The 25,075-nt window shown below is 42.6% G+C and overlaps 1 protein-coding gene across 1 annotated transcript in view; it reads left to right on the top strand.

Annotated features, from left to right (window-relative positions):
- GRIN3A (glutamate ionotropic receptor NMDA type subunit 3A) overlaps positions 1–25,075 on the top strand; it is a 98,908-nt gene that overhangs the window by 34,228 nt on the left and 39,605 nt on the right. The window contains exon 3 of the mRNA XM_073345715.1: positions 4,159–5,206. Within this exon, the coding sequence (XP_073201816.1) occupies positions 4,159–5,206 (1,048 nt within the window). The remainder of the gene's footprint in view (positions 1–4,158; positions 5,207–25,075) is intronic.

Raw genomic sequence — 25,075 nt, 5'->3', positions numbered from 1 at the left:
AGCATGGGTAACAATAGCAGCGAAGACTGCCCACACTGTTCTGTCTTCGCTGCTATGGGAACCCATGCTAGCTGGATTCAAACTACTGTAGTTTGAGTAGGTGGCTCATGTAAGCTTTTGCTGTATAGACATACCTTAGTCATGAGAACAGATGTTGATGTGGGCTTCAGAACGACACTGTGGTGATCCATTGGGTTGTGAGATTAATTTCATTCCATTCAAAAAGCACCCATGGAAATAGTTCCAAAATAATTCACTGAATCTTTTAACTCTTTGAGAAATACCACCACAGCAGAAAGACATGTCAAGGTACCAAATGGCTGACTAATTTAACTGTTGAAGGAGACATGCAGAGGATCAAGTTGATGACTAAATGAAGAAAGCCAGGCCTGTAACAAACGCACAAGCTTTATGCTACATTACTGCATGTTTATTAATGTCCTTTCTTTTCCCTCTTTGGAAATCTAAATAGTCTCATGACAAGAGTTGCAGTTGTGCTCTTAACTGCGCATCTTGGGAAAGCAAACCCAATTTCACAGCACATGAAAGGGAGAGCAGATGCATTCCAAATAGCTATTTGATGGCAGGCATTTGCACATACAGCTGCTGTCATAAGAATGCATTAATCAACAGGACAAGATATTCTTAGGTCCCGATCCCGCAATGTGATCTGCATTGACAAATTGCTGTTTGCATGAAGCCCCAATAAAGTTAATGGGGTTCCACATGGGTGAAGCAGACTTCCCGTGCGGATCACATTACAGGACCGGACCACCTGCTTTGGTATTTCAACATACAGCAACTACTGGCAACTTTCTGCTTTTCCCTTGTCTGTCTCCATGTATGGCCCCAAACCTGCAATGAGCTCTATGAGGATAGAACCCTACACCCGTACAGATGCTCGTTGCAGGATAAGGGTCTATATCTCTAACCATTAGGTATAGTTCTACAGAGCTCAGCAAAGCCAAGCTCGTAAAGCCTGGGCTCTCAGATCATTACTGAACATAGTCAGTGGATAGTTGGACATTTAAATGCCCATTGTAGCACCCAAATGCAGAATTTGGGCCTCCACTCTAGGCATCCAAGTTTTAACATGTGGCCTACAATATTTTCACTTTTTAATGAAAGAAGGATCTGGCCCTCAGATAACGTGCAGAACTTCCCCCTAGGCTTTGGGGCTAGGCTTTTGCAATTTCCTTATGATGAGAGTGAATTCCTGCTGAGTGAATTTTTCCTCTTGTGAGCACCCTTGTTATAGGAATAAGCCATTAGGATTTTATAGCCTCATCTAGCCTGTGAATTAAAGCTTTAACTGTGCTTCTTGGGCAATTTCAGCAGCCTGTGTTTTGATTTGCTCTCTGCTCTGGTTCTTGGCCCTTACTAAACTTTGCAAGAATGTAATCAAGTTAAAGAAAATAGATGAGACTATTTTAATTAAATTGTTATCCAAATACTACAAACGTAGTTCTTCTAGGGTATGTTATGAGAGCTTTAGCACCTCTGCCGAAGAATGAACATGAAAACCAGAATACAACAGGAAAGAGCAAGCGTCACCCTTTGAACTCATTTCCATTGTTAAATTTAGAATGACAACGGAATGACTGTGTCTAGCTGTCTGGCAGTGGGTCAAGAGCACGAGTAGCAGCTTCAGAGCAGACTGTTAAGAAGCAGAACACAAACTAGCTGCGAGATCTGTACTTTGATTTCACCAACCAAGTATAAACTCCTCAGGCACTATCACAGCCTTAACCAGGAGTCACAAACAGTCCCCTTGGGCAGTCCGATCTATCTTGATACCCAGGTAAGCCTGCCTTGGAGACAGATGGTCCCTTATGCCAAAAAAGCACAACATTCAGGTTACTCTCAGTCCCAGAAGACTTACCCCACATCAATTGCACTTTAGATCTCACACTGAAGATAACACTTGTAGCCAATCCTATAACAAACTGTGTCAGGGTTTATTAACTAGAAAGAGCTCTGTATTTTCCTTAGGACTAACTCAGGCCAAGCGCTAGGGATCTTTTGCTTATGCTTAGTGATCCTTACCCCTCAGAGTCCAAGCAGCATAAAGATGCAGTTTCTTGTGTAGGAAGAAGGGAATAAAAATCCATAAGTTCAAACTGTTGGGATGAGTTCACACACACGTCTCTTCTTCATGTGGCGGAGGGTGGCAGGAGAGCGCAATTAGCGAAGTCTTCATTCTTTGATGTTCCACAGTGGCCCATTTGGTTTCAATGGGCCTTCTTGGTGAGCCGGACCTAACACCTTCTGTCAGAAACCAGGATTTTTATGTATATTAACTCATCTTTCCTCTTTAGTAACTTTGCACAGTTACAGAGGATTGCAATGCAAACACTTCATATCACCATATAACATGGGGTACAGATAAGTGAAATTTTACATGCAGCATCCTATAAGTATTCCATAAATGCTAAATACACTCTTTTAATCTTAACGTCTATGCTAATAATAATAATACACAAGGGAGCCAGACTAAGTCAGGTATGTCTTGGTCAGTGGTCAGCTGATGCCTAGGGGCTTGGGCATGAGCTGGCATTTTGTCTGCCGGCATTACAGACACTAACCAAACCTTCATACAGTTCACACAGCCTCATCTTAGGGCCAGATCCTCAGCTAGTGTAAATTGAAGCTGTGTTGATTTACCCCATCTGAGGCTCTCACCCTTCATGTCCACAAGCCTGGGTAAACTACCCACTCTCTGTACATGCCTGCCAGCAGCCTGTACAGAAATGTTATTGATAGGGACCCATGTAAATAGAACCGCTTTTTATAAGCCAGATGCTTGCAAGATGCTGAACACTTAACTCCTACAGACTTTGCTCTGTACCTCACAGGAGGCCTTGCTAGATTGAGCCCGATACCAGCTGAACTGCTCTAGCTTCTCCTTAAGGTTTCTGACTAAGGCAGTTTTTCCATGTCCATGAAGGCCCTTGACTTTAAACTTCATTAATGCTGCATATAGCATATGCCAGTGATTAATGGCCACAGAAGTCACCGTATAAGAGCATAAGTTGTTAAAATGTGATTTATGCCCGGCTCCCTTTGGATGTTTGGATTAAAGTACCACCACCACCGACAAAAGTATCTACCATGGACATCAGAGGCAAAAAAATGCATTAACTTGATAACGTTGCGAAATCAACACTTTAAATGTCATGAAATCTCTCAAATCATGGAGTCAGAGAGTTTAAGGCCAGAAGGGGCCAACAGACTTCCTGAATATCAGAGGCCACCAGCTGCACACTAAACCCAGCAATCAGAATTAGGCCAAAGAATTACAGCCCTCCAGAGACTATGCTATTGTGCTACGGGCGGAGAACAGGAGGGACTAACGTGCACCAATGCCCTAGGCCCCTGCAGTAGCAGGGAACTGAAAGTTTATAAAACAATTTAGCCACCTCAGAGATGTTGGGCTGATTCACTCCTGTGGGTGGGGAGGTGTGCTGTTTACACAACCGATGACTCAATCTAGATTCTGCCAGTGTAAACCAGAAAACCCAACGAGTTCATTTGGCCTGTAATACTTTTTATTCTCGTTCTTCATATTGAATATAAAGCTTAATGTGCTATTGTTTTATGTTAGTTAAGCTATACCCTAAAATAAGTAGGGCATACACTATGCCTCAATTGTGTTGCGGTAGAAATTCTTGGCCAGATCCCTGAGCTATGTTGATTTGCACAAGCTGAGGATTTTTTTTTTCTGGATTTTGCTTCTTTGATTTCTCAAACTTAACATGGCACTAGCATGATTATTATTTTGCATTATATGGATATTAAATTTCTAATAAGGCTAAGCAGAGTAGGCGGTGAAGTTCTCAGATAGCACTCTCTCAATCAGAAGGATTCATAACTGCCCAGCTAGTAAGAGACAGTCCCTTCCTGAAGAACTTAAAATCTAAATAGACAAAGGGTGGGAGAAAGGAAGCATAATTATCCCCATTTTACAGATGGTGGAAGTGAGGCACTAGGGGATTACATGATTTGCCCAAGGTCATACAGCCAGAAACAGGAAACAGACAGCTCTCCTGAGTCCCAGTACAATGCTTTCAATACAAGCCCATTGTTCCTCTAAAGCAGTGTAAGGCTTCAGCCATCTGGATGTCTGGCTCTGTTTTCTTACATTTCTTCTCCCAACAGGTTTTTAGCCAACACGACCTTTAACGGTCTCAGTGGCCACATTAAAGTGAAAGGCTCTTCCATCATCAGCTCAGAAAACAGCTTCTTCATTTGGAATCTGCAGCATGATCCTGTTGGGAACCCAATGTGGACTCGACTGGGGAGTTGGCAAGAAGGAAAGATCATCATGGATCATGGGATATGGCCAGAGCAGGCCCAGAGGCACAAAAACCACATCCTGCACCCTCCCCGGCTGCACCTGAGAGTGGTAACACTGATAGAACACCCTTTTGTCTTCACGAGAAACGTGGATGATGAAGGGCTGTGCCCAGCAGGACAACTGTGCTTGGATCCTCTGACCAACGATTCAGCCATGTTGGATAGCCTCTTTGAAACCCTTCATGGGGGCAATGACACTGTGCCCATTGAGTTCAAAAAGTGCTGCTATGGCTACTGCATCGACCTGCTGGAGAAGTTGGCTGAGGATATGAACTTTGATTTTGACTTGTACATTGTTGGCGATGGAAAGTACGGAGCTTGGAAAAATGGACATTGGACAGGTCTTGTGGGTGACCTTCTGGCTGGGACAGCCCACATGGCAGTGACATCATTCAGCATCAATACAGCCCGTAGCCAAGTGATTGATTTCACCAGCCCTTTCTTTTCAACAAGCTTGGGCATCTTAGTGAGGACCAGAGATACAGCAGCTCCTATTGGAGCCTTTATGTGGCCACTCCACTGGACCATGTGGCTGGGAATATTTGTTGCCCTCCATATCACAGCAGTATTTCTCACACTGTATGAGTGGAAAAGCCCCTTTGGGATGACCCCCAAGGGAAGAAACAGGAATAAAGTTTTCTCCTTCTCCTCTGCCCTGAATGTCTGTTACGCAATCTTGTTTGGCAGAACAGCTGCCATCAAACCCCCCAAATGCTGGACTGGAAGGTTTTTAATGAATCTCTGGGCCATTTTTTGTTTGTTTTGTCTGTCGACATACACAGCGAACCTGGCTGCTGTCATGGTAGGAGAGAAAATCTATGAGGAGCTTTCTGGAATACATGACCCCAAGGTAAAGAATGGCAACTTTTGTTAACTCAGTCTTTGCTTCTTCCCAGTTTACATTAAGTATTACATAATTTATGGAGTCTAAACAGTCACATTACAGTCAATTATCTCCTGACTCAGATCCAGGAGAAAAGCTAAAGAGAGAGAAGTTTAAACTGCTAGATTCAAAGCCAGATTGCAAACTGGTCGCTGTTTGGGGTTCTTTGGACCAGGATTTTGATTTAGGCTATTATAAAGGTAGAAGCAGTTTTCAATATTCAGATTTGAATTTCTAACACCCGTAAATTTGGGGATGTTTGGATTGATCTGGGTTTTGGCTCGGTTCCATCTCCGCTAAGCTAGCCATAAACTGAGCCACTCTGAATAGGGTCACACCACCTTAGATTGAGTGCTAAGTTAGAGACATTCTGGGTGGGATTTTCAGAAGCACTCACTCAGCTTTAGCCTAATTCTGCTCCTATGGAAGCCAATGGTAAAACTCCCACTGTCTTCCATGGGAGCAGAGTGGGGCTAAGGTGGGCATTTTGGAAAATCCCACCCTCTGGGAACACACACTTTTCATAGCAATTGAAGTTGTTTCCACCTGTATTCACCCGCCTTTTGTGTTCACTCCTTGAATTTCCTGATAGCAGAGACAGCAAACATTATAGAACATAATGAATTTCAGATTAATAATTGTGAGCATTTGCACTAGGAATCTAAGAGAAATAATCACGTGACCTGTGCCCTACCCAAACTACCCACCACAACGCTCACTTGAGATACTGAACGTAAGAACAGCCATGCTTGATCAGATCAATGGTCCATCTAACCCTGTATCCTGTGTTCCAACAGTGGCCAATGCCAGATACTTCAGAGGGAATGAAATAACAGGGCAATTATCAAGTAAGCCATCCCCTGTCATCCAATCTTACCATCTGGTAGTCAGAGGCTTAGAAACACCCAGGGCATGGAGTTGCACCCCTGACCATCTTGGCTAATCACAATTGATGAACCTATCATCCATGAACTATCTAAGTCTTTTTTTAACCCAGTTATAGTCTTGGCCTTCACAACTTCTCCTGGCAAAGAGTTCCACAAGTTGACTGTGCATTGTGTGAAGCAGTACTTCCTTTTGTTTGTTTTAAACATGTTGAATACTCACAACAAAGTCCTTGTCAATAGAACCCTCCCCGTAAGATACTGAAAAGTTTTCCCATCCTGAATTGGGATGAAAAGTCAAAAATCACAAAAATGTATGTGGACCAAAAATCTGAAAACTTTTGGTTTCAGTCAATCAAAAAATGTATCCTGATAATTTTGAAACATATCATTTTGATTTCAATATTTTTATTGTTTTGATCATAATTGGCTTAACATTTTCAAAATGTCAACTCATTTTGAACTAGAATTTTTCATTTCGAAAGTGTCAAAATGGGACATTTCGAAATGTCTCAACATTATTTTTCAGTTGAGAAACTCATTAAAATGGACCCTGTGTTTCAACAAATCATTCATTTTCTGATGAAAAAAACACTTAGTTGAAAAATTCCTGACCAGTTATACTTGTGAGTAATCTACAGACCAAGAAAGAGTCATAGAAATTACTAGGTGAATAGTTTAAAATAACAAGTACATTTAAGAAAATTGTGAAGTGCTTATGGACAATTTGCGAACAGAAAAAGAAGCAAACTTCATTCAATGAATTATTTGCACAGCTCTAGTTAGAACCATGTTGACAGACCATGTTGTTGCCTAGCACAGCCAAACTGCGTTAGCAGCACACTAAAGATCATATTCCAGAACAGGCCGACATCGTGTCCTCCCTTCCGCATTTGCTGGCTAAAGTATGTTAGAAGTCGGATCAACTGAGACTGTGTTTAACCTACAGCTTGGGCTGAAACCACAGAATTCAGATCCAGATATTGAACACCCTCTCTCACCTAACGCTCAGAGACTTTGGATTTGGGGCTTTAATATGGGCTAGCCAAGGAATTCAGATCTGCATCCAGGTTTGGATTTCGAACCACTGTCAAAGTTTGGGATGTTCAGATCTGTGGGTTTTGTTTGGGCACATTGAAAGGTGAATTTGCATATTGTTCCTTTGCTCTATTGCCTGCTCAGTAGACAGGACCACCATGAAGACTGGAACACGGCTTAACATTGAATAATTTTATTTTGTGCTCCTGATATTATTGTATTGGTGGTGAGGCAGCTATTTAGATGGAAAGCAAGATAACTGCCTGTTGGATTAATAGGTTTTTTGGGCTTGTTTCATTAGCTGGAGAGGCCCTGTGTTACCACCACCCTCTGCATTAGCTGGTTATGGTAAATCCATTCTATCTTCTCTTTGCAGAGTCCACTCCAACTCTAGTGAGTAGGGACACTTTCATTGATAGGAATTAAGGCAAAGCATGCATAGAAATCAATCAAAATCACGGCTACCCCCAATTTACAAATCCTCTTTGGGAGGATGAGGAAAACTTTAGAAATAGAACCTTCCACTTTATTTTCTAAAAGTGCATGTGTGTTTGGAAAGGTATGGTATCTCCATAATTCATCCACCAACTACTAATGATCCGGAGAATCAGAACCAATACATCATACATGGGTTTCTTGTCTCACTGCAGAGACAACAGCAACTAGAGCATCAGGCTAGCCCAACATTTTGGTTCCTTGTACTGTATACATCTTATTTTTTTAATTTCCAATGCAGTTGGCATTAAATTCTTGCCCCTTTGTACCAACTCCAAATTGGTGGCTTTGCTTTTCAAGGGAGAAAATGTCTGTAGTAGACCTAAGAAGCTTAGACCTTTAAGGAAGTATATTCGAGAATGGCTCAAACATCAAAATTCTGATCTAAGTTTCAAACACCACAATGTTCAAGAATGTTCGAATCCTGGATTTTTGGTTTATCTCTTGGGAAAAAAAGCACATTTGGATCTAAGGTTGTGTCTCTGGCTTAGAGCTAAATAATTAAGGCCCTGATCTTGCAAACACATAGGGGATTAACTTTACTGCCATGAGTAGTCCCAATGGGAGTTACTCATGGCAGTAAAGTAAAGCATGTGTGTAAATGTTTGCAGGATTGAAGCCTAAATCTTCATTTTTAATAGAATGGGGCTTCTTCCCAATACTTGCCTTTTCCTGACATCTGCAGTGGACTTCTCCAATGTCCCTGCCCACTCACCTACTTAGATCTCACACTAGTATTTTCACCATCTTCCCATATCCACTAAAACCCTCTGCTGTTGCACCATAGACCACCATCTGTAAAGGTGCTAGATCTGAATTTTAACTTTGCCAGAAGTTCAGACACTGTATGTTAGGTGAGTCAGTTTTGGCTCAGACCTATTTCTACATTAAGACCAATTTGTCTTAACTAACATGAAAAAATATAAAACTGACCAAAACATATCTGAGGGTTATTAAAGACTAGCTATCAATGACAACTGTGTGCAGATAATTACTGGCTAACCATCCTAAATAGCTTAGTGTTTTTATCATTAGAAATCTTTTTAGCAAAGGGTCTTGGAGAATCATTGTAATAAGCCACATTAATCTTGGTATGTGCCTTAGTCAAAAGGTAAGTCATTAGCAGTATGCTGATATGTGCTGCTTTACTAATGAGTTCTCTTCAGCAAATCGATGATCTGCAGTTTATTATTCACTGGGAAATTAGTGGGCAGCATAAATTCCAGGACTGCCTGAAATAAAGTATATTCTAAAAATCAGTTTTTTAGAAATCTTAAATTGGTCGGGATCTATTGTGAAGCTGTAAAACGAGCATTTCACTGAATCCACAACAGCTTCAGCCTGAACTTCCCAAGATCCACATACATCTCCGATGCAAACGAGCATCCTGCAAGTTTCCCAGTTCAGCTCCACCACTGCCCCTTGGACCTGGCTTTTCCAGCCCTGGGCATCTCCTGCTAGACCAAAGCTAAGCTGCCCACCCCCCTGTAGTCCCCTCCGTGTAGTTAGAGCAGCGTGAATTTCCTTAATGTGGAGAGTGGCTTAGGATTTTCTATAGTGCCAGGTAAATTACAGCTGCTAGGTACTGTCTCTGCCAAGATGCAAAACTTGGCACAGAATGCTGAAGGAAGAAAACAGTGAGGTGTTGCAAACAGAAGTCCCTATTCTGCACAGGCTGAATGCTGACTTGAGTTTAGGGCTTACTACCCCGACTGGTCCAACTGAAATCAACAGGGTTATTCTGAGTAGTGAGCAGTATTCTCAATAGCGCTTGCAGGATGAAGCCTATAGGCACTGCCATCTTGACACTCACTGCAAGAATATCCTTATGGAAGAAGGTTTACTCCCTACTGTTCTGTAAAAGCCAACCAGACAGCTTCCTGGGTATCAGTCCCTGCATTTACCTCGGAATTACTCTTCTTCCTGGTGTTAATCCAATCAGATTGGGTCTGCTCTACAAGTTCTCTCCCTCCAGAGTGCTCTAGTCAATGCCATATCCTCTATCATACCACATGCTAACAGGACTTCCTTAATGACAGCCCACCACTTCTTCTTGGGCTGGCCTCTTTGTCTTTTTTCCTTCAGTCTCGATCTGTTAGACCCTCTCACCCATGAAGCTGTCAGGTCTGCACTGTATATGACCAAAACCATCTAAGCCTGCACTCCCTCGTTTTTTCGTTTATGGATGTTAGTCACAGGGTACACCACTCACTGCTGGTCTGGCACCTCCTCCTGGTCCCTCTGGGGATTGACTCGAGGCTGATGCCCCCATCCACAATTTTGCACACTGTCTCTCCCTCTGGTCTTCAGCCCCTCTCTCAGACCCAAGAACCACAGCATCCTCTTCAGGACTTAGCCCTTGAGCTAGGTCACTCAGCAGTCCCTTCTCTCTCACAGTCCTAGGCAGTTTCCCCTCTCACTGCCCAGTGCCACTTCCTCAGTGGCTGGTAAGGGAACCCAGACCCATCCTCTTCTCCAGATTCCAGTCCAGGGACCCTCACTCAGCAGTTCTGGGCTCCTCTCTCTACTTCTTCCCTGGACTGCTTCCTACTTCTGACTGGTTCCCCTTCTCTCTCTGGGGATACCACCTCCAGGCACTCTCTTCCCAGGGAGTGACTACTGACTGCCTTCCTGCAGCCTTTCCCAGCAGCCCTGTCTGTAGCCTGCTACCTGACTTTATAGACCCTGCCTATTCCTGTACAGGTGAGCCTCTCTCTAATTAGCTGCCTCCACCCTAAAGCTCCAATGTTTGCAACCTAATTAGTAGATTTGGCCCACCTGGCCCAATTCCACTCTTGCAGGGTAACAAAATAGCTTCTTCAAATCATAAAAGTACCTAGTAAAAACGCCTCTTAGATAGCGTGACCAGATGTCCCAATTTTATAGGGACAGTCCCAATATTTGGGTCTTTTTCTTATATAGGCTCTTATTATCCCCACCCTGTCCTGATTTTTCACATTTCCTGTCTGGTTACCCTGCTCTTAGAATACAAGCCTTTTCCTTGTTGTGGTTGAAATAATCATTTCAAACGGGTGATGAATGAGTTAATATTTATTTCTGGATTCACAAACACTTTCTTCTCCTCCTCAATTGACAGTGCCCCTGGAGAACTGTGTTTTTGAAATGTTTAAAGAAAACCAACCTTTTCAAGGTGGTGGATGACTACTATCATTTCTGTGCTGCAGACTGGCAGGTCTGCCTCACAAATTAAATCCCCTCTGAGCTATCAAGCAAGTAGACAGCAAATACTGAAAAATTAAAGTGACTGTCTGCTCCGTGAAGGACATTAAAAAACGTTAACATCCAAAGTCAGTGCTGCCAAAGAACATCCATGCCTCTGTTGTAAACATAAATAAATAATGTAACTGCCTTTCCATAAAGATATATGTTGACATAGTGATGTTTAACGGATCGAGATGCGTGTCGTTTTATGCAATAAGGTTCTAGAGGGGATGCGTGGAGCCGTCTTGTTAAGCTGGGCGGGAATTCCAGTCATGTTGCACTTTGTGCAAACATCTGCGAAGCTGCACAAGGAAACAAACATTGGTACCACTAGTGTTGGGTGACATTTTGGGGATGAATTGTTTAATACTTGTTAGTCCATTTGTTGACAAATGCAACAAAAACTATTTGCAAGCTTTTGGTCAAATAGTTTCAGCCCGAAAAAAAGCGAGGGAAAAAATGCACACAAAAAAAAGGAGTCAAAAGGAAACATTTTGACTTTTTCAGAATGAAGTGTTTCAACTTTTCATATTGAAATATTATTTCATTGTGAAATTTTAGCTAGATGTAATTAAAAAAAATAAAGGGGGGGGAGAATAACCACCTGAAAACAACACCAAATATTTAGTTTTAGGTCAAACTAAATGTTTTGTTCGACCCCCAAATGAACCAAATAAATCAATTACTCAGCTCTAGGGTATGATTGCTCATAATGAAATGAAGTGCAACAAATAATTAGAAGTCTGCCTTAATTATCACTTGAAATGTCTTAACAACAGTGGCAGTAGAAGTAAGGGGCTATATCGGCATGTTGATGAGATTAAGGTTAGCAAATAAGGCAGAGTGAACTAGTGATTAGAGTTTACGGTCAAGGAATAGGAAGACGGGGCTTCTTTTCCTGACCTAGGCCCCAGTGCAGCAAAAACAAATAACTATAGTGAATAAATGGGAGTATTCATTGTTTGCAGGATCAGGATCTTAGCCAGTGTCTTGACCTTGAATAGTCACTTAACCCAAAATTTTCGAGTGTCTATTAATTCCACCAGCCTCCATTTTGGGGTTCCCCATTTGAAAAATATAAGGCCTTCTGCATCAGACAGATGACAACACAAGAAAGGAGCAAGTTCGACACCTCTTTAAACCGAGTGGCACTCGCTGCTTTTGGTCACCCGCATTGTGCTGAAAGCTGATACAGAGGAATCTAATCACAGACTTAAAAACCATACTAGGAACTGCAGAATAGCATCACCTAAGGATCTGACAAAGGAGTCAAATGCACTCTATTTCCATTTTTAAATCACTTTTCTTTCTGGCAACTTTTAAAATGAAATGAAAAATAGGTTGTTTTCTCATCTAAGTAGTACCGTGAAATAGCAAATATTACAAGCATACAGTGCTAGAGGAACACTCTTGGCTGGTGAGAAGTCCCACCAACGTTAAAGAAAGGCACAGTCATTTACAATAATTATACTCAGCTACAAGCAAATATAGCCCATAACTCCTATCTTTGTTATTCCCGTGTGTTCTTGCATCTGTGAATCCATAATCCTTGTCCAGTGTAGACTGTTATCACTGTCTGCTGGGGGGGGTGGGATCATCTCTTTGAGGGCATTCAGACTGTTGTTTGATCATGATAAGGTAGGCTGCAAACCTTAATGCTACTTAAAGGATCCGCATAAAATCAATATGCAATTTGCATGAAATACTGACAAGAGATTTACAGAGATCAAGTAATTTCCTCAGTCAGACCAGGAGACTGCTCTACACTTCACAGCAAAGGTGCTTGTTTACAGGTGTGAGAAAATTATGAGGAAAATGTTTCGTCGTTCACTTGGATCATACTAAATCCCCCGCACTGCTCATCTGAATCCTAGAAGCTTGTGGGCACCAGTTAATGTCTCTGGTGGTCCTTTTTTGTTAGAGGAGATGTGCTGACTGTGTTAGTTATGCTTCGACCCAAAAATGAAAACACACACACACACACAGAGTCTTCACCCTGGATAGTGTGTTGCTGCAACAAAACTAGTGATATGATGGCATAAGAACCTGAACAGAATAGAATAGATCTAAATCAGAGGCTAACCACAGTACAGCTGGCCAGAGAAATTTAAATTAAACTATATTCTTTTGAAATATGCGATTCCGTCAAAACTGAAATGCTTTGTGAAACTGAGATGATTTTTCTGGAATTTGGTTTTGGAAGAGAACCAGGAAAACGTTGCCCATGACATTGAAACATCTGATTTTGACATTTTTTCAAAATAAAAGAGTTTGATTTTTTGTTTTGAAATTACCTCTTCTATTGACTATTTTAACAAAAAGTGGAAGTCAACCCCAAACAAAATTTTCCTTGGAGGACTTCAAAATTTGGAGGTTTTGTTCCAGTTCAGAATAAAGACAAATTTCAAAATCAAAATCCTTCATGAAACAGAAGCTCTAGTTTCATGCACAGCTCTCGTAATTAGGATGCATTGAGGTGCCTACACTGAAAATTTAGGCCCCTATTTGCATGTCTAAATGGCAGCTGTTGCATGCTGGGCTCTTTTTAAAAAGTCTGGCCCTGAATGTATAGGAGAAAACAGGACAGTATATTCCACAAACTTTGTCTTTCGTTTTACGGCTTTAACTACACCGAATCCTCACTCTTCTTGTTTTCCCATGTAATCACTCAGAATCACACTGTTTCTCTGCTGTTGTTTTTAAATTGGGAGAAGAAGAGCTGCACTCCTAAGTAAGAAATTATGTTATATTAAAAATGTTCTCTAACTGGGACGTTTGAGTACTCTTAAGCTTCATAGGATAGGTCTACATAGCCATTGGCATGAAGCCTCCCAGCCCAGGTCAATAGATGAAGGCTTGGGCTACTGTGCTAAGCACAGCTGTGTAGACAACGCTTTGAAGTTGTGGCTTCAGCTATAGCTCACACTCTGAAGCCCTCGCCTTACCCTAGACTTCAGAGCCCAGGCTCCTGCCCAAACCGCAACATCTACACAGCTGGTTTTAGCACATGGTAGCACGAGCCCAAGTCTGTTGACCCAGATCGGGTCGCTCGCTGCCACAGCAGTAACACTCTGCTCAGTCAAGAATTAAATAAACCACTCTCCAAAACTTGAGCTCTCTGCCATGGATGACAGATGTTTTTACAAAGGGAAAACTAGATGAATAAAGGAACCAACAAGAACAACAGAAGAATGGAGGAGTAGAAGTTCCTGGAGTTAGAAGATGAAACAGGAGCATACTTTGCCAAGTTAAGTTCCATGGAGCTAGCATGACAGTGCTGTTACAAGAAAAGTAATAAGCTTCTATACTTAGTAGTATTTCTGTTTTGAGCACAAAAATCTCAAAATGTTTCCTTCCTTGTTTAGTTTCCAGTGTAGTTTTACAGAAGTTGACACAATGCGTCTGTGCAACAGCAGTGATTTAGGTCCCGATCCAGCAAAGCTCTTAAGCATGAGATTAACTTTAAGTGCATGAGTAGTCCCATTGATTAGTCACATGCTCAAAGTTAAGGATGTGTTTCAGTGTTTTTCTCATCCTTGCCCTGAAGAGATTGCAATTTTAGACCCTGATCAGCAAAGCACTTACAGTAAGCATGTGCTTAACTTTTAGCACAGGAGTAATCCAACTGAAGTCAAATTACTATCTCCCAATGGATCAGGGCTTTAGATTGAACGTTCCTTGAAGCAGAAACCTTGTCTTTATACTTGTCATTAAAAAGTATGCTGCAGTTTTAGGAGTTATATAAAATAATTATAATAAGCAAATCTACCACAATCCAAACTACTTTGAAGTAACATAACATTCACAGAAACCCAGAGGACTGAAAGGGGTGTTTCAAGTATGCTCCCCTAGTGACTGGTACAGCAGACAAAGTATAAACTCTGAATAGTCTTCCCATCAGGCAGGTAGACACCTGGCCTTTCTTTCCCCCATTCATATAAATGGTGTTTCAATAAGAAAGTAACATAAGACGTGAAAAGCCGATTATAATGTTGATTTGACAGTCATCAGTTTCCCTTTGCCATCACTAGAATCCAGTTAGTAGCCCTTCTAATTAATTTATCTTGGGATGCATTCAAATATTCCTTCTTAGCAGCCAAGAAAGAAATCAAAGCACACCTCAGGAATGCCGCAGCTGTCTCCTAAAGTGTATTTTTCACAAGAAGGGACGTACTCATTGGCCAGAAACATTGAGATTCTTTTAATCAAAAGACAAGGGAACTGCAATATAATCCAAAACCCATTGAAGTCAATGGTCATCTTTCAATCTACTTCAGTGAGCTTTGGATCAGGATTTTGGAGAATTAAGTTTCTGATTCCTCATTGCAAATCTCCTGTAACAGACTTAAATGAGTTTGGAAAGTTATTTGAAATATTTACAGTAATTCTTGATTAAGGAAAAGTTCTACTCAGGTTACTTCCCTTCCACCCTGACTGAAACAGGACCTGCCAGATATGTACCAGGGAAGCCTGCTCTGATGAGATATCTAGCCCAAATTTGCAAACTCAATAAATTTCGATACTTCAGATTTACTCATCGGAATCAACCCTCCAAGCCTTTTGTGGTTTGCTTCTTGCTCATGCTTTGCTCCTTTGTAGATTCATTTTGCAACCCCAGAATTTAGTTTCTAAGCTTGCAGATCATCCTGCTAGGCTGGACTCAGCAATGTTAAAACTTGAACCTTCCCTTCAGAGTTATGCAGTCTCACAATTAGCCTGAAAACCTCAAACCAGGTCTTGGAACTATATCTAGGTCTAGATAGTTATAATGTACCTCTTCTGATTATTAAATACAGTATTAAAAAATCACTGAGTTAAAGAAGACTACAGGTTAACGTCAGTGATGCCATACTATGTAGCAAGGGAATTCATGGCCCTGAGAGTATGCCATCACCACTTCCTATACCTTTGGGGCCAAATTCTATCCTCTGATACTTTTGTGCAGCATCTTTAATGGAAGTGCTGCAAGCATCCAGAATTTGACCAATACCTTTTCACTGAGGCCCCAATTAGCAAGTTACTTAAGTACATCCCTAACTTTAAACTTCAGTGGGGCAACTCACATGCTTAAACTTAAGCATGCTTAGGTATCTTTGTGAATTGGGGCCTAATCATGTCAACCACTTTGGGATTCTTCTGGATGAAAGTTTGATATCATTGTCAGCCACTCCCAGAAGTGGGTGAAAGGTGTAATATGAACTTCCTCTTCCTCTACCAGGCCTAGGAAACCCCTTCCTTTTGGTGCCTTCTTGGGCATCTCCAGAAGCCTGCACCCCCAACCTCACTTTTATAGCCCTTGTCTTCCATATATCATTTCAGAGGATCATGATTAGCCACTGCCCCCAGCTCATCAGCCATCTTTACGGCATGTGAAGAGAATCACCTGCTACCATTGAAATCCAGTCCTGGAAGCATGGGGGAAAGACTAGTGAGGAAGGAATGAAGAATTTCTTATTAATTAAGCAGGGCACTAGAAGACTGCCTGACCTGAATGTCAGTCACCTCCCTATACTGCAGGAGCAGGACAGGCTGTCAATTCACTTCTGCAGTACCTCCACTGACTGCTATGGGCTCAGAGATGCCACCAGCTCCTTAGCAATGCCCTGAACCATGTCACTTGATGCAGGGGAAGTGTTTTCATGGACTCTAGCCTTTCCTTGGCTTCTGCCCACCTGTAGATTTCCACCAAGCTTTGTGACAGGTATACCATCTTAAAAGACAGACAAAACCAAACCATGTTTATGATTGGAAATTAGATATCTTCTTCTTCAAAGTCATGTACAATATAGCTTTGAGGGACTCAACCATCAATCAGTGTCAAGGGGAGAAAAAAGCCCTATTGAAAATTGACTGTACTACAAGGACTTTTGAGGGCAAACTTCCTTGCAGTTGCACTGCCTTTTAACTTTCTCTTTTCCTAAAGGAAAGGAAAACATCAGACAATGCAGGGCCAGAGTCAAGACCGTTGAAGTTAAAGGGCCTCTTTACATTGAGTTCAGAGAGCTTTGGATCAGGTCCATAAACACCAGTGAAGCTTACGGACATATTTTCTTCCTTATGATACAAGAGTACTGGCAAATTTATTAGTCTTTGAAAAGCACTTAGATGTTGAAAGCACGGAGCTAAATTTAGAAATGTGGAACCATGGACCTTTCATGTCCTGGGTATTGTTGATCCAATAAAAAGGCCTCTGCACTGCTGCTATGACAAGCATGTAATAGATGCTTTGTTATGAGCCGGGGCACGTGAGAGCCTGACCAAAAGCCCATGAAAGTCTCCCATTGCCGTCACGAGGCTTTGGATCACTGACTAAGAGGGCAGAGGTTTTCCATTTTCACAGCTGCACAAGGATTCCTCAAGGACACATTTTTTTCTCTGCAGGAATTTGTCAGAAGCCGCAAGGTGATAATTCATGTGTTTCGTTAGCGTTCAGTGCACAGCTGAGTTCTAGTGATTTACTGAAGAATCTGAACCCAAAAGGACTTCAGTGTCTTGCAGCTGGGACATAATATTGGAAAGTTAAAGTACTAAGTGCCAAACTGAAGCCACTGAACACAGAACACATTTCACTTGGTCTCTCATGCAGGGAAAAAAATAAAAAGCAACTGTGAAGTACAGCCGCTCTTCCATCGCGGGGTACTGGGGATGTTGTGAATGATTAGACAGGCTTATGAAGTCACTGGAAACCCCTGATGGAGATGAAGCCCCGTAGTTCAAAATTTGCCTGATTTCGGTTTTGTAGAATTCTTGCATCCAAGTCCCTGATCCATGCACTGCACAAAGCCTACTCCTTCCCTCCCGGCTGCGTCCTTGCTACTGTCACAGCTGGTCCTGTCCCCCAGCCGTCCCCCTTCTCTTTTCCTTTCCCTCGGCTCTTCTTTTTGTGCCTTGTAACGCCTTTCCCTATCGCTCTAATGCTTCATCTGCAATTTGGCTTTTATGGTCACCTACCACACTGGCAGCCAGTTCTCTGCCTTGCAGGTGCTTTGATGCAAAGCACACTGAAGTCATTGGAAAGCCTCCCATTGTCTTCACTGAGCTTTGGTTTAGACCATAGTGGCTGGTTAGTCATTGCTGTTTCCACAGCAGCAGCAGTCCGTGTGTTTTCGTCCTTCCCCGGCTGTTTCCACATCTGTAAATTACACCGTTTGTTATTTTCTTTCACCGGGGTTGCAGTATATTTCATCTATATATTACTTTAGGATGATGAACCTGTTATTGTAAATATCAGTTGCATTGTACAGGGAATGCTGAACCTTTCAAGAAACAACCGAATGAAACACAAGGAGGAGGTCTTGAATGCGTTCACTACTGCAGAGCCGACAGTACATTGGAGCCAGTGTACAGCAGTGATCTGCACCCTCTTTGCATGGCTTGGTCTCCCTTAAACAGCGGGGAATAATATCTCAGCCAGCCTACCAGATATTGCCAACCTGAGGATTGCTGGGAGCCAAGCCAAGACCGGAGGCTTGATGCGGTTTGAGAAGATGGGAAATTCAATCCATTAGGGTCAGATTTTCAAAAGAGCCCAGCACCGCCCATTGAGAATAATGAGAGCGGCTGAGCGCTGAACACCTTTGAAAATCTGGGCCTTACTTTTTTCATTTGGGTGCCTACATTCTTATTTGGTGCCTACGTGTGGGATTTGGGAACCTAATTTAGATAAGGCCTAGTTTGAAATTAGGCCTTAGGAAAGAGTGAACGTTCAGTTCCAGGATTGAACCCTCCACTGTATCAGCAGCAAAGCATCAATAAGGCAAACTCTTTATGATATACAATCAGTGTAACCAACTTTCGGTCAAAAACTAATTGCAAATTCTTCCATTGCAGCACTAATTTGTCAAGGATGCCATGTTCTGTTGTTAGCAATGGGGAAATCTCAGGTCACTGATGGCTAGAAGCCGATGGCTTTATTTTCAGCCAAGTGGTCATTGGTCTAGTAGCAAAGTGAAGCACTAGTTATTCCCTTCATTGACACTGCAAGGCACATGTGTCGCAGCATCAGGATTTTATAACGTTTGACTGACTTTCATGGTATGTTATTCTGCACTAAGGTCTAACCACTTACAGGTTTGATAAGGCACCTTACTGTTATTATGATCTGTGGGACAGAAAGCCAGACACTCCAGCTGAGATTGGGGCCCCGTTGTGCTGGACACTGTACAAACAGCGTAAGAAACCATCATTGCCTGAAGAGTTCACTGTGCATGACAGATGAAGGGTGGGAGAAAGCAAAGCATATCATCAATGGGGAGATGAGGTACAGGGTCCCAGTCTAATGCCTCTTTAAGGCAGCTTGACCATGGTGCTTTATGCTACTGGGGTGTTGTTGGAGCCAGGAATATGGTCCATTGGAAGTAACAACATATTTCCTCTTTATTCTTTTTTCTAAGTGCTTGCATTTAATAGCTTGCCATTTCCAGCCTTGCAAAGCAGCAGAAAAAGACCAAGCTCATCATGCTGATATTATGTGTCCATAATCACCGAGCTGCAATGTTAACATCGACTGCTTGCTGCTAGTGTCCCACTGCTGTATCGCACTGCGCTCTTTTCCCCTGATGGGTCAGGTCAGGAACTGATTCCTCAGCCTGCACTCTCCTAGCGGCATTGTCTCTGCAGCGCTCGACGTAGAGAGGAGCGTATAATTAAAGCAGTAGTATTTGTATGATAAGCACAAAGTCTGCCCTCCTTACACGCATGCTCCTGTTGGAGGTGTGAATCTACAGCACACTAGCTTGCCAAGCTCTAACTGGCCATGCAGACGAGCCCTGGGGATAACTGCACATTGAACTCAGTGTTGCTCTGCAGATTTATACCAGCCAAGGATCTGGCCCGGGTAGATTCCAAAATAAGTGAAATGTACTAAGGTTTAACAACTCTCTTGCCGAGGCAGGCGGCCTCCTCCATCGGCAATTCAGCCCCACCAGCACCTGTTTTGATAAGGGAATGAAGGTGATTCTTTAATTCAAGCCCTGTACCGGACCCATGAGACACTTTCTGAGCCGCTGCCACGTCTACACTGTGTCCTAAACATGGTGACTGTTTATGGTTCTCCCCCGCTACAAGTCATGAGCATGAATTTTCACATGAACCTTTCCAAGATAGTCAAGTGCTTCATTGTGAATAAGCTGCTGTCCTCCCCACACCCCCACACAATCACACAACTCAAAACATGTAAAATGATGGTAAACTGGTCAGTAAAAACCTGCCTAGATTTCCGCAGTATTTTTCTCCACCCTTTTGCCCAGCGCTGGTACCCGCACAGAAGAGAGACAGCATTTGCTATGATAGCAGAGAATACAAAGCCCCATTCTATTAGGTTTTTACAGGTAATAAGATTGGCCCTGGTCTTGGCAGCGCTCAACCTGTTAATGTGTCTATTGTATGAGGCCAACCACTCACCTCCACCGCTGCCCTGGTTTTCAGGTCCAGTGTATCCACTTTGAAATGCCAGTGTTCTAATAAAATGTTCATGCCTCACAGTATGCCACACGCTACAGCTGTGGCGGGTTAGAAGCACAGAGCAGCGGCTGAGCTTTAACAACTACTGACGAAAGTTTGTCCAAGACGTGCAGCCTCCTCGCGGCAGATGTCCTGTAGGCATCTACGGGAGTTCTGCCTATGCATGAAGTGGCCATGACACCAGATTCCAGGCAGAGAGTGACATAGCTGGAAGCAGGGCTGGTGGAAATTTTTCAAATTTCAAAATTTCCATGGTATCTTTTGTCAAAAGTTCCAAGTTTGATGGGAAAATTGGGACATTTCTCCATTTTTTCCTGTTTTTCCTCAACCAACTTGAACTGAAAGTAGTGTTATATAATCTGCTAAAAGGTGAAGCTATCTTCACCTAGCTGTCACTGCAGGATGTCATGATTACTTCTGTGCACTACTACAGTGGTTCTCACGGGGGTCCGAGGTCCCGTGGGGGGCCACAAGCAGGTTTGGGGGGGGTCTGCCCAAATAAACTACAGAACAGGGCCGGCATTAGAGTCGCTGGGGCTCAGGGAAGAAAGCTGAAGCCTAAGTCCCATCGTGCAGGGCTGAAGCCAAAGCCTGAGCCCCACATGGGGGAAGCCAAAGCCCGAGCCCCATCATGTGGGGCTGAAGCCAAAGCCCGAGCAACTTAGCTTTGCAGGGCAATTGCCTGGCTTGCTACTCCCTAATGCCAGCCCTCACTTTTAATCTACTGGAGATGCAGAATAAACAGTTGTTGTGGCACAGGTGGGCCATGAAGTTTTTATAGCAAGTTGGGGGATGTGGGTCGGGCCTCAGAAAGGAAAGTTGAGACCCCCTGCTCTACTATATGGCAGGTAACCCCTTTTTTGTATACCTCATTTCTGTGACTGTATAACAGGGGGCACAGATAGATGTTTAAGCAGTTTTTTGGAAATAAAGGGCTCGTGAAATCATTTACGTCGCTTCAGCAGCGGATTAAAAACCAAACGGTGCTAAAAATGTAGATCTGAAAAAGTAATAAGATGCATAACATCTTACCCAGACTCAGTGAGGCAGTTATTGCAGCCCATTAATCAAATATTGTTAAAGCATTTGCTAAACTTAAAATAGCTAGAGAGTAAATTCATCTCATTGCTTTGTAATTAACTGTAATTTACATTTAAGCAATTGATTTATAACCTACCTGAGCACTTAACATAAAACTTTTCCCTGGGTTTAAAATGGCTGTGGTCAAAGGACAAGATCCACCAGCCTCACTCACGGTTGGCCATGTCCTTTATGCAGAATGCCTGCAGTACCCATGAGGAAGCAGGAAATCTCAGGTTCCAGAGAAGTGCTTTCATTAAACTATTGCATCATGAACATCCTGGATAAAACTGGATTTAGTTTCTCACTCAAGATAGTCTCTAAATCTCAGACTCCATATCCCTCCCTAACCTACTTCCTGTTAGATACCTGAAGGGTCCACCAGAGGGCACTAGGTTGGTGCCCCCATGCAACCAGTGAGCCCTCTCACCAAAGAGGTTCTACTAGAAAGTGTCCTCTCTCTGCCCCCAAACCTCACTGGATGTCTTTGTTATATTTCTCCATTCAATTCTCATTTAGCATAATAGGTATAGAGTGCATGTGATCATCAGAAAGCCGCAAATTCCTAATCAGAATGTGAACTTGGCCAATCTGCCAAGCTGAATGCAAAAGTTTGCTTATGCCAAATTTGCTCTTGTGCAATAAGAATTTTTTTTTAAAAAAAAATACTACATTTTGGGTTATTTTATTTGCCATTTGTTTTTTGAGTCTCTAAAGGTCATGTTTTCTTGCCTCTCTCTGAAACCATCAATGCTGGAAGCTTTTTTTAAAATGAAAGGTGAGATTCTCTCATCACATGACTCCAGCAGCTGAGACTTTAGGAAGCACACCACATTTTGTGAGAGCCATAATAAAATATCAAGAGTTTGCAACAAATGTAAAGATACTTTGAAGGTGCAGCGTTTTCTCAAGAGAAGACTAAAAGAAAATATTAAAGGTATACTGTCAACTTGAAAAAAATTCAGATTTTCATCCAACAGTTTTGTAGCTACTTTAGAGACACAAAACCCTTAACATTCCTGTGCCTGAAGGAGATTAGAGAAAAACAATATTTTTTTCCAAGTTAATTTTGTGCATGTGACAGCACTTTGTGCAGAGTCCGGTTCTGCTGAAGTCAGCTACACTTAATGTCTCATGCATAAGTACTATGAAACCTCCCTTGTGTGGAGGAGGAATTCATGGGTACACTCTTCCCAAAGCCTCACATAAGGTTCTTTACTAAAAATTGCAAGAGAGCTGCTGTTGACTCTTAATTTGGAGTTAGCAGTATTCTCTTCCCTTAAACTCTGAAGAAGGCAGAGAGCCTGGGGTGAGGGGGATGGGGAGCTCCCTCTTCCTGGAGTCAGGCAGTACCTGAAGAAACAGAGAAGATAGTCCCCCCCTCCATACACACAACTTCACTTGACTTCCCTGAAAGTTCTAGGTACTCTGCAAATCAAACGCTCGGTCTCTCAGTCTGAGTTTCCCCACCCTTAAAATGAGGTGACTGACTTACCTCTCTCACAGGTGTTATGAAACTTAATTGTTGCCAAACACTTAGCAAATGAAAAGCATTAATCCAAGAAAAGGAGGTATAGAAAAGCTTAATTCACACTGGGTGAAATTCACCCATATACAGAGTCAGCACAAGCCCTATGCACCAGTGAAGTCCCACTGATCCTCAAAATAGGGCCTTGGGCTGGTTCTCTGCATGGGGCTGAATGTCACCCATTTTATTTTGAATTCACATATGAATTTTAAAAAAAAACAGATACAGATGACAGCATGTCTGTGAACGATTTCCGCTCTGAGAGGTCCGGCGACAGATACCCTGAGTTCTTCCACGGAGCAGATGCTCCAGGAGCTGCAGCAGTACAGTCTTCCACATAAAACCTACCAAATACCTCCACTCTTCCTTGAAGGATTGGAGAGTAGTCCGGTCTTCATGCCCATCCTTGACCCCTAAACCATGCCGAAAGAGATCACCAATCAGGGCTCCCGGTGGTGACTGGTTTATGTAATGTGGACACCTGTCTGCTTGGAAACGGACTGAGCCCTCTAACTCGTTTCATAAAGAGTCATCAGAGACTCATGACTGGAGCTGGTGTTGAACTGTCAACACTAGGCTCCCTAATGTATTACCAAACCACCAACCCAACCAATCCCTGCCACTCGTGCCTTTTGGCACTTTATAAAATTACCAAAACCATGAGGTGTTCAGAGACCCCCCCCCACAGCAACAGAATACAGACCAACGCAGCTGGTACTGGCCGCTGGGCATATCTACACTGCATGTGGGGGTGACCTTCCAAGTCTGTGTAGACAGACTCATGCTAACAGGGTTTATGATAGTGCTCTAAAAGTAGCCGTGTAGGTGTTGTGGCTTGGGCTACCTGGGCGGGAGCTGTGGCGGGGGGGGGTGATGTCTGGGGGGGGAGAAGGGAGGGGAAGGCCCTGGAGAGCCCGATCTCCAGCCTGACCCGCTATGTCAAAGCAACATCTAACCATAGCCATTGATGGATCTAACCTCCATGAACGTATCTAATTCTTTTTAGAACCTAGTTATACTTTTGGCCTTCAAACATACCCTGGCAATGAGTTCCACAGACTGACTGTACATTGTGTGAAGAAGTACTTCCTTACGTTTCTTTTAAACTTGCTGCCTGTTAACTTCATTGGGTGACCCCTGGTTCTTGTGTTATGTGAAGATGGGGAGTGGGGGGAAATGTCCTGTGTTAGTTTGCATGTCTTTTGTTAATTGCTCTTCAAATTCTTTTTTGGCCTGCCTAATTATACTTTTATACTTGATTTGCCAAAGTTTATGTTCCTTTCTATTTTCCTCAGTAGGATTTGCCTTTAACTGCCTCATTTACTATGCTCTTTAGCCATTGTGACATATTTTAGGTCCTCTTACTCTGTGTGTGTGTGTGTGTTTTATTTGGGGTACACATTTAGTTTGACCTTCCATTATGGTGTTTTTAAATAGTTTCCATGCGGCTTGCCAGCATATTACTCTTGTGACTGTTCCTTTTAATTTCCGTTTAACTAGCTTCCTCATTTTTGTTTAGCTCCCCTTTTTGAAGTGAAATACTACCGCGGTGGATTTCTGTGGCACTTTCCCCTTACAAGGATGTGTAAATGTATTAAATGTTTAATTATTACCGAGCAATTCAGCTATATTCATCTCTCTGGACCAGATCCTGTGCTCCACTTAGATCTAAATCAAGAATTGCCTCTCCCCTTGTGGGTTCCAAGTGCTGCTCCAAGCAGCAGACATTAATGGTGACTAGAACATTTTATCTCTGCATCTCATCCTGAGGCGACATGTACCCAGTCAATACGTGGATAGCTGAAATCCCTCATTATTACTGGGTCTTCTGTTTTTTGTCACCTCTGTAATCTCGCTGAGCATTTCAAAATTACCATCATCATCCTGGTCAGGTAGTCGGTCGTATATTCCTACTGCTATACTCGTTATTCATTAGTCATGGAATTTCTATCCACAGAGGTTCTATAGTACAGTTTGATTCATTTAAGCCTTCTTTCCGGTCTGAATTTGTCTAGTTTCAACTTCCAGACATTAGATCATGTTACCCCTTTCTCTGCTAGATTGAAGGGCCCATTAGCAAATATGTATTCCCCACTTAGGTACATACAGGCTTAAATTTGTAAACAG

The sequence above is a fragment of the Lepidochelys kempii genome, chromosome 5 (assembly GCF_965140265.1).
Source record: "Lepidochelys kempii isolate rLepKem1 chromosome 5, rLepKem1.hap2, whole genome shotgun sequence".
Classification (NCBI taxonomy): Eukaryota; Metazoa; Chordata; order Testudines; family Cheloniidae; genus Lepidochelys; species Lepidochelys kempii.
The sequence above is the reverse complement of the archived record's forward strand: the minus strand, read 5'-3'. Positions and strand labels throughout refer to the sequence as shown.